Source organism: Nicotiana attenuata, chromosome 2 (assembly GCF_001879085.1).
Source record: "Nicotiana attenuata strain UT chromosome 2, NIATTr2, whole genome shotgun sequence".
NCBI classification, from domain to species: Eukaryota; Viridiplantae; Streptophyta; class Magnoliopsida; order Solanales; family Solanaceae; genus Nicotiana; species Nicotiana attenuata.
The window spans coordinates 80268436-80278852 of record NC_031990.1 but is presented as its reverse complement, the minus strand read 5'-3'; the positions used below and the strand labels follow the sequence as shown (position 1 = coordinate 80278852).

The window sequence follows — 10417 nt, the reverse complement described above, 5'->3', positions numbered from 1 at the left end:
GATAGGTTAATTCTCTGTGGATTCGACTCTGGGCACAATGCTCAGGTTATATTTGCAACGTCCGCATTGTCCTTTTTATAAGGCATAGTTGGACGTGATCAGTCATATTTCTTATGTTCTATTTGAGAGTGAACTCGTTCATAAATTGCATACGATTCTTTTGAAAATCCTAATAAGCTCTTCAAAAGAAGAAGAAACAAAGACAATATAAAAGCACTTCAACACAGTTGCTTTCGTCATCAAAAGAGTTTATTTTTTCAAGCTCAATTTAAAATGAAAAAAAAAAACATCCTTACACATCTCTACACGAATAATTTAGCTTTTACCTATAAAGCACTAGAAGTTCGTATTAAGTGGTTAAAACACCTCATGATATGGCCTATATTGATCATATCATAGTCCCATCATCAAATTTTTCTGGTTAGGTTGTTCTTGTAAAGGGCCAAATATACCCCTTTATTTTTGAATATTATATTGTCTATATTTAACCTCCGTTATATTATTCCGTTAAATTTATCCCTACCATTATACTATCCGGCCAAATTTATCAATATCGTTATACTGTCGAGTCAAATTTATCCCTACCATCGGCAAATTTTTAAAAATAATCCCTTGACCAATTAGATAATCCGAAATCTCCCAATCTTCTTTTATTTAAATCGCTTGTTGTTCTTCGTGCTCCACTATTTTCAGAAATTACTATTGAAGTGAATGCTAAAGGTACTAGACTATACAAATTATTCATGGATATTTTTAATTACCATTGCACCCACTTCTCTTCTTGTGATAATGGATTTGGAATAGGTTTAAAATTTTGTTTATTTTTCAACCATAAACACACTGCAGAATTCAGTGGGCCTATTTGTTGTGTACTATATGCAGCTCCCTCTATATGTATATGTTTATTCAAATATATTTTGTTATTGTTTGGTTAGTATAGAGTTCGTTTGACTAACTTAAGAGTGCATAATGCTTAGACATTTGATTAAAGCAAAGTTAAATTCAACAATGTAAAGTCTCCAAGGAACTTTAACTTCTATCACTAATACTTGCAAAGTTTAACCTTTGGTGCAACGAATTCATTAAAGTTTGGGTGTTGTAAATACTTTTGAAATTTAGACAAGCTACCTAATTTATATACTTCAATTTACTATACTTTGTTTACTAATCGTTGTATTATTTTAATATTTCTTTCTCTGATTTTTTTTTCAATTATTAAGAAAGCATTTAAATGCCAACTATTTCGAAAATAGTGAATCTAGAAGAAGAATAAGTGACTTAATTAAAATAATTTCGGAAATTCTAGGTCACCTGACAGACACTACTAAAAAAACTATCAAAAAACGTCCAGAATAATCCACCGAGATTGGTCGGAAACGAATAAAAACCGACCGATTTCCGACCATTTTAAATTCGTCGAAAAAAGAATGGTCGCAATTGGGGAGTGACCGTAGTCAATAGATATTTCCGACCGAAGTCCGTCGGTAATTGTCAACGCACTTCGACCAAGTTATCTGACACAAAATAATCTTACCGACTGAGTTCGATCGGTATTGTTAAATATAATTTTTAATTATTTTTAAATTAGCGACCGACTTCGGTCGGAATTTTAATTATTCATTTGTTTTAAAATTGTTCAATTCCGACCAATTTCGGTGGAAATTATTAAAATATTTAAAATTTAAAATCAAAAATTCCGACTGAAGTCGGTAGGTATTATTAAAATATTTAATATTTAAAATCAAAAATTTCGACCAAAGTCAGTCGATAAAATTAAATTTCTGAGAAATCAAATGAACATTTTCGATCGACTTCGATCGGCAGGCGTTGGTTTTCTGGGTATTTTTTTGGCAGAATACAGCTGTTTTATAGTTGCCCCACCTGCCAACTACCAATCACTTATAATGGCAGCATTACATTGTTGTCATTCAACCAATAACAGCAACAATAACAACGATAACAACAACAATAGCAATAATAATAATAACAACAACAATAACAACTATCAAAACTATATTACTAACAAAACATCATCTCCATCTCCACTAAACTTTATTAACAAAACATTATACTTAATAATAAAATGTTTCACAAGTTAAAAGTTCAAACATCATTCAATGAGTGTTTTGTATTACATCATCTTCATCTCCACTACTAGAAGCTCCATTGTCGGTATTGTTCGAAGGATCACGACGAGAAAGATTAACATCAGGGGGCTCACGAGACCGCGAAATGGGGAAAGCACCACTAGCAAGAAGATTGTCCAGCTGACGTTGAAGGACATTAAATTGTTGGTCCCTCTTTTCTAGCTGAACTTGAAAGGTATCAAATTGTTTATCTCTTTTTTGTTTTCTAGCCTTTGTCTCTTCAAACTCTGATGTCAGCTTTGTGATCTTCTTCTCCATAGACGAGAAAATCGACCTATCAATTGCCTCACCCTGGGCGGAAGTCCCTATACCTTGCAATCCAGCCCTGTAGCGCTGAAGTTATCTCTCTGGGGCCATATGCTATCCCCTTTTTAGGACCACCGACAACATCCAATCATATCTTCTGCGCTTCTTCGTCTGAAAGGAGTGCTCGCTCGCCTTGTTCATTCGGTGGCAAGCTCTAAGTGTACTCCTCCACATTAAAACTTATTTAAAAATAATTAAATATTTAGCGCTATAAGATGTAGTGATATATTAAAACTTAAGTTGTAGCAACAATAACATATACTCGATCAAATCACATAATTGGAGAATATATATATATATATATATATATATATATATATATATATATATATATATATATATATATATATATATATATATATATATATATATATATATAACAATAATTAATCTATAAGTGTTTGACCATTTTGACTTCTAATACCGACCGATTTCTGTTGGTAACTTTTTTAAAAACAAAATGTATAGTGCTATATTAAAACTTAAGTTGTAGCAACAACAACATGTACTCGGTCAAATCACACAATTGAAGAATATATATATATATATATATATATATATATATATATATATATATATATATATATATATATATATATATATATAGATATAGATAGATAGATTGTAAGTAACAATAATTAATCTATAAGTGTTTGACCATTTTGACCACTAATAGCGATAGATTTCGCTCGGTAACTTATTTAAAAATAAAATGTATACTGCTATAAGATATAGTGCTATATTAAAACTTAAGTTGTAACAACAACAACATATACTCGGTCAAATCATACAATTGGAGAGTGTACACACACACATGTATGTGTGTGTATAAATATCACTACAAGAAAATAGGACTAGGAAGACATTTTTTAAATGTCGTCATAAGTCACATAAATGTCACAAAATCATTTACCGACATTTATTTGACCTTTATATCAAATGTCCTAAATTTCGATGTGGAGAATTTTCCGACATTTAAATTAATGTTAGGCAAATAAATAGTGACACTTATCAAGGACTTTTATCAAAATGTCACCTATTTGAATATAAGCTCAATAAAGTTGCGACATATAAAGAAATGTCACCAAATACTATTCGTCATTTCTTCATATATAGAAATGTCGGTAAATTATCTTTGGTCAACAGCTTTTTTTCTTTATATACATAGAGAACATTAGCTTTTCATACATTTCAGTCATTCATATAATTTTGATATTACAATATCATACCCTACAAAAGAAATTTGAATTAAAACAAAAGGGTCACTTATATATTATTTTTTCAAATCTTACACCATCATTCGGTAATAGTTCTCATAGAATATAAATTTTTATCCTTGTTCATCTTCAGAACAAGCTGAATGCTAACTATAAATAAAGACCAATGCCGACCACAAGAACACTGATTCACAACAGTTCACTTAGTGAGCCTCCGTACAAAGAGGCAACTTGAATCTCTATGGCAACACCCTTTGCATAGGACTGTCCTCTTCTTGACTCTAATTTTTGCATATCAACCTAACATAAATCCAATAAAGGCATAAATTAGAAGTTAAAAAAGACCAAGTAACAAAAATCAGTTAGCACGCAACTTCTATAAAAATTATATGGCAAATGATATCACATGGAATGTTAGAACCTGTGCAACTTATAAACTTCCATCATACAAACAAAGAAGAACAATGAACTTACTTATCAAAAAGAAAAAAACAATAAAAAACTTCAAGTCTTCCAGAAACACAAGCCACAAATGTAAACAAGTGATCCATAAAGTAAGAAAATGCAAAAGGTGCTTGAACACACATACATCTGTTCAGTTAAAATAAATGCAACACAAAAGGAAAAGTTCTCTTTGTCGTTTTCCTCTTCCTACTCCCTTTAACTATAAGCATGACATTTTAGTTGTAGAGTATACATGATGTTCTGTTAAAATTATTTGTCGTAGATTGATATATTTCACAAGTGAGCCACAAGAATTTTCTTGATCTCATTGATATTGTGAAGAGATAACCTTTGACAAGGATGACGACCCTTGAGTTTGCTCCTAGTGCAAGTCATTTTGAACACCTTCACGGTAATCTTGTTAGTAGAGTATTTCAGTGCTAATAATCATGCTAGTGTGTTGATTTAGTGATAAGTAATACAAACTACATATTTATTTATCCCAATTGAAGGAGATGATCCTATTGACCGGCCTGCAAGGTTTAGAACCACAATCAACTCGAATTCACAAACCATATTTGGCTAATGATCATGCAGCAAAAGTCATATTTCTCATGGAGTTATAAATAGTACTAATATCCTATTCTTACTGAAAAGCAGAATGTCATCTCCTTGATCCAACATTGCAAGTCCTTCATGAATAATGAGCTTATGGTTATCTAGTGCAACAATTCCAAGGCTTTGTCCTCTCTGGTGGACAGAACAGAACAGTAAAAGAATCATATTAGAAATAAGTAAAAGACAAAATTCACTAGCAGAATAACCAACCACTGAAATTTAATAGAAACTGCAAATACAAAGTGACATAAAAGTAAAAAATAAAGTAGATACTAATATTGTATCCCCATATTGATCAATTTCAACACCCCACTACCAATAACATAAGCAAAGAAATATTAAGTTCATTAATAAATCCTACCTACCACTTCCTAAACCAATCATCAGCAACCACAACAAACTTGAATACATAATAATAAAAGAAAAGGTTACAACCATTTTAAAGGCAGGAAATTTAATCCAGTTAACATAATAGAACAAAAATCACAGGAGAAAAAAAAAATACTTCATCGCGCCTTAATAACCTCGATTAGAAGTTTGAGAATTATCAGCAGTATCTGTCATGTTTAGAGTTCTAAATTAATCTAAGAACAATCTAGGAATAATCAGTAGTATCTGCTAATTGAGCACCGACTCTGAATTTTGATAAATTGATCCTAATGCTAGAAAGGTATATGAAAAGAGTCCAAAAGAAGATGGCAAAAATTCCTAGAAGATTGCTGCGATTTCATGAGAACCTTACCAATTTCATGAATGCGAGACGACGGCATCAGTTATTTGGGTCTGAGAAAAGGGGAAGTTTTGTAGGGTTTTTTGAGATAAAATAGCAGACGCCCCTACACTTAATATATTTTATAAATGTAAGCAAATTTCCTTCATTAGTTATAAATGTCAGTAAATACCAACTAATATAGCTACATTTCAATTAAAGGTCACAATAATTGTGCCATTTCTTACCAAATGTCATTGATTTTACGATATTTGTAAATAAGTGTCATAAAATTAGTCCTTTTCCGATATTTATTTCACATATCGTTGATTAAATACCGTCATAGCCCTCTTTTCCTGTGGTGTATATATACAATTTAGGATGTTATATATATGTAGATTGTAAGCAACAATAATCTATAAGTGTTTGACCATTTAGACCACTAATACCGACCGATTTCGGTCGATATTTTTATAATTATATTAAAAGTAATTTTTTATTATAAAAAAACAATTGACACAGGGAGGAAAAAAATAAATTAAAATTTCCGACCGGCATCGGTCGGTATCTATAATTTTTTTAATGAATCATTTCTTTTGTAGATAGTATGCAAGTCTGACCAGGCTTTAGTCAAAGATTGACCATTTTCCGACCGCAGTCGGTCGGAAATTTCAACTATGTCAGATAAAGCAAACTTTCTTTTTTATGGGACCACAGTTTTCGATCGATTGCGGTGGGTATTTTTATTTGATTTTTTCGACCAGTTTACTTTGTTTCTGACCGATTCCGGTCAGTATTACTTTCTGACCAATTTCGGTCGGTATGCTCTGGACGCTTTTTGAAAGTTTTTTAGTAGCGGGACTCGGGGATAATTTTTAAAAGTTTGCTGATGGTAGGGGTAAATTTGACCGGATAGTATAACGGTAGGGATAAATTTGGCCGGATAGTATAACCGAGATAAGATGTAGACAATATTAGAAAATAGAAGGGTATATTTAGCCATTTTCACTTCTTAAAATATACTTGTTGAAAAATCAAATATTTAGAAAGAAACTACTCTGATAGAACCGTAGTATTTCGTATATGATCTCACTAGTAATATCTGATAGTTACTATTACTTCACCTATTAATATACAATTACTTTCAAGTACATTAAATAAGAAAATACATACAACGTACCTTTAAGTATTTAAGACCTCTCTTGAGAAGCTTAGTTGCATTTAAGGGTGTGGAATAGAGGTAGATGAAATTGACACAAGTTCAATATACACAAAAGGTTGTGTTTCTTTTCATTTGCCCTAAATCTTGATACGTAGGCATGGAAGAGAAATAACTAGTGAATAGATCGAGATGCGTACAAGCTAGTGATTCAAATTATACTTGGTCAAGTTTGATACTGCTGTAAAGAATAAGCTTTCAAGAGGTGTAGAAAGTGGTATAAGTTCAATTTTTCATTCTTTTAATTTTTCTTGTGCTATTAATGGAACACCAATCATTTCTATCAACAATTACAAAGAGTTCAAGTGTTCAACATTCTCAAATTAAAGAGAATCCTATTCCATGAGTTATCATGACATGCGTAAACAGAAATTCCCGTGAACATACCTTCAGTTCGCTTTAGATCTATAATACCTTTTCTGCATTTTCTATATATACCATGAACATGAATTACGTTGTTTAACGCCCGAAATCTTTTTTCAATTAAATCTATGATAGAAAAAATATATTTAAAAAGCCTGAAACAAAATTAAGATGGAACAAATTGAATAAAAATGTTTACTCGCTTTTCTTCTCATTTTTATGTCTTTCTGTGTCGCTCCATTATTTTTCTTTAAGTTTTGTTCATATATTATATTTTCTATCAAATCACGTGTAACATAATACAAGTATGGTAATTATAATACAGTGGCACACAGAGAACGTCACAGATGATCGATCCTAAGCGAGTTAGTCAGGTCCATCTCCAAAATAATTGGTATTGCCTTAAAATTTTTATTAAAATTCTTCTCTTCACAGAAATTCAGAAACGAGGGGGAAAAAAATGTTTAAGACAGAGAATTTTCATTCATCACAAATTCGCAAGTGGTAACTCTGTTTTGAAAATATTTCCATTAGCCTCCCGAAATATGCTGCTAAAGCACAGGGTATTTCTATGGTTATTGGAGCAACTCAAGCAGAGAGAAAAACAAGAGGGAGAAAGCGAAAATTTTAATCAGGAAAAGAGAGAAAAAAGAGCTGCACATACCTCATTTTCTCCCTTTTCATCTTCTTTCTCCAACTCCAGTAAATTCTCCTTTCTTTTGAATTATTCTCTCATTGCAAAACTGAATCTTTCTTACTTTTCCATCCGTTTTACCACAAAATGCAGTATAACAGGTGTAAAATAATGTTCTACTATGACTTCAATTATTTTGCTGTTTTTTATGAGATTTACGTAACATACCATGCATGCATGTTTAATCTTGAAGTCATTATGGGTTGTTTTTGTTTCATTTCTTTCAGGTTAATACGGCCATCCTTGTGAATAGTTGAAGAGAAAAATAATCAGCAGTATATTAAAATATTTTTGAGACTTACAAGTCTGAAACATCATGGCTCCAAGCACGCTTAGAAAAGCAATTGGGGCAGTGAAGGACCAGACGAGCATAGGCTTGGCCAAAGTTGGGAGCAGTGCCTCCTTGTCCGATCTTGAAGTAGCCATCGTGAAGGTGACCCGACACGAAGAGTACCCACCGGAGGAGAGGCATATAAGAGAGATTCTAAGCTTAACTTCTTATTCTCGAGCCTATGTTGGTGCATGTGTTAGCTTCATTTCCAGACGCCTTGGAAAGACCAAGAATTGGGTTGTGGCGCTTAAGGCACTCATGTTGATCCATAGGCTGCTCTCTGATGGTGATCCGTCTTACGAGGAGGAGATTTTCTTTGCCACAAGGCGAGGAACCAGGCTTCTTAACATGTCTGATTTTCGTGACTCAAGATCTAACTCCTGGGATTGTTCTGCATTTGTACGATCATATGCTTTGTACCTTGATGAACACCTGGAGTTTAAGATGCAAAACCGCAGGGGAAAACGCAGTGCATTTTCATACAACGATGATGAAGAAGAGGCTCGTCATAATGCCAAGGGGGTAAAAGCCACTCCTTTGAGGGAAATGAAGAATGATCGAGTTTTCTCAAGGATTCATCATCTCATGCAGCTCCTAGAGCGATTCTTGGCTTGTCGACCTGCAGGTTAGTATTTCCTAACTCCACTTTTGCTTTAATATTTCTTGTCAATTTCATAAATATATTGGTTATTCAATCAGCAATGCATCTTATAAGTAATGAATATCAAATGCCAATATAGAATTAGCATAGAAGTAAAGTAGCTGAAATGAAGAGAAAAGAAATGATGAGAAGATAATAAATGAGGTTAACAAAATTTGAATTTTGTTAACATCTTATAAAAACCATAAGGGCTTGCTCGTATTTTACCGACTCCTTTCTAAAGGTAGTCTTTAAATATAAAATTCCACTATATGTTTCAGGTTTGGCAAAGAACAACAGAGTCGTGATTGTGGCTCTTTATCCATTAGTGAAGGAAAGTTTCCAGCTACATTATGATTTAACAGAAATCATAACTATTCTGTTTGATAAGTTCATAGAACTATCAATCCCCGACTCTGTAAAAGTTCTCGAGATTTTCTTCAGAATTAATAAGCAATATGAGGAGCTCGAGCAGTTCTACGATTGGGGTAAAACAGTTGGACTTGCACGCACTTCTGAATATCCAGATATTGAGATCATTCCACCGAAGAAACTTGAGCGCATGGATGACCTTATACGAGAAAAGTCCTTCAGAGAACAGACCAGGAAGGCGGCAATACGCAACGAGCCAACTACTGAGCATGTTCAAGAAACTGAAAAGCAGGAAACTAAAACTGAACCCGAAGAGGACATGAATGCAGTTAAGGCATTACCAGCACCAGAGGTATTGCCCAAAGAAACAGAAGAAAAGAAAGAGGAAGACGACAAGAAAGAAGTGGTGAAAACCCAAGAAGTAGGAGATTTGTTGAACTTGAGTGAAGATGTTCCAACTACGGAAGAACATGGAGATCAACTGGCTTTAGCCCTGTTTGATGGTGGTCAAGCAACGACCAATCCTACAACAAGCATTTCACCATGGCAAGCATTCAACGATTCAGGAGATTGGGAGACAGCACTGGTTCAATCCGCAAGCCACTTGTCAAACCAGAAAGCTTCCTTTCCCGGAGGATTTGACACATTAACACTTGATGGCATGTACCAACAAGGAGCAGTGGCACAGGCAGTAGCCAGCTCAGGTGTTGTGGCTACTGGAAGTGCAAGCAGCGTAGCATTTGGCTCAGCAGGACGGCCAGCAATGTTAGCATTGCCTGCACCTCCAACTGCAAATGGGGGAGCTAGTACAGCCGTACCAGGCACAGATCCTTTTGCAGCATCACTGGCAATAGCTCCACCAGCATATGTTCAGATGTCAGAGATGGAGAAGAAACAGAGACTGCTAGTGGAAGAGCAGTTAATGTGGCAAGAATATCAGAGAAATGGAATGCAAGGACAGGTAGCATTAGCCAAGGCACAACCAAACCCTTACCCACATAACATTGGTGGTTACAGGCAAACCTTCTAAAGCTTTCACTGATAAGATTACACAACAATGTAATGTCATTTTCCCAGTGGTCAGCGGTATCTCAGTACAAAGACAAGTCATGAAATTGTACAGAAAGAAAGTGGCATTCTGAAAGAAGAGGTGCAAGTTCACATCTTATCAATGTCTGCATTGCCAGCTTTCTCAGAAAGTCAACTAAGCTACGATATTGAAAAATGAGAACTGCAAACTACATGTAGACAAGATCCATTATCTGTGTACAGAGTGTGACATTTTCTTAAAACAAATTGCTAGTGACACCTTATTCTTTTTCCTTCTTTTCTTTCTTCAGTTTAAAGTGGTTACTCA

The 10417-nt window shown here is 33.9% G+C and overlaps 1 protein-coding gene and 1 long non-coding RNA gene across 2 annotated transcripts; one reads left to right on the top strand and one right to left on the bottom strand.

The window, feature by feature from the left end:
• LOC109213608 lies at positions 3652-5582 on the bottom strand. The gene is made up of 3 exons (XR_002066040.1): positions 5475-5582; positions 4765-4864; positions 3652-3970 (listed from the first exon to the last, which is right to left on the bottom strand). It is a non-coding gene; the product is annotated as an uncharacterized LOC109213608 (long non-coding RNA).
• Positions 7542-10386, top strand: LOC109213601 (putative clathrin assembly protein At1g03050). The gene is made up of 3 exons (XM_019377418.1): positions 7542-7818; positions 7945-8673; positions 8970-10386. The coding sequence occupies exons 2-3, from the start codon at positions 8034-8036 to the stop codon at positions 10088-10090; spliced, it is 1761 nt and encodes a 586-aa protein (XP_019232963.1). The 5' UTR covers positions 7542-7818; positions 7945-8033; the 3' UTR covers positions 10091-10386.

Excerpts from the sequence above, each read along its gene's own strand:
- LOC109213601 (XM_019377418.1), top strand. The coding sequence starts at position 8,034 with ATGGCTCCAAGCACGCTTAGAAAAGCAATTGGGGCAGTGAAGGACCAG. Across the intron at positions 8,674-8,969 it reads CTTGGCTTGTCGACCTGCAG|GTTTGGCAAAGAACAACAGA; the intron begins GTTAGTATTTCC and ends TATATGTTTCAG.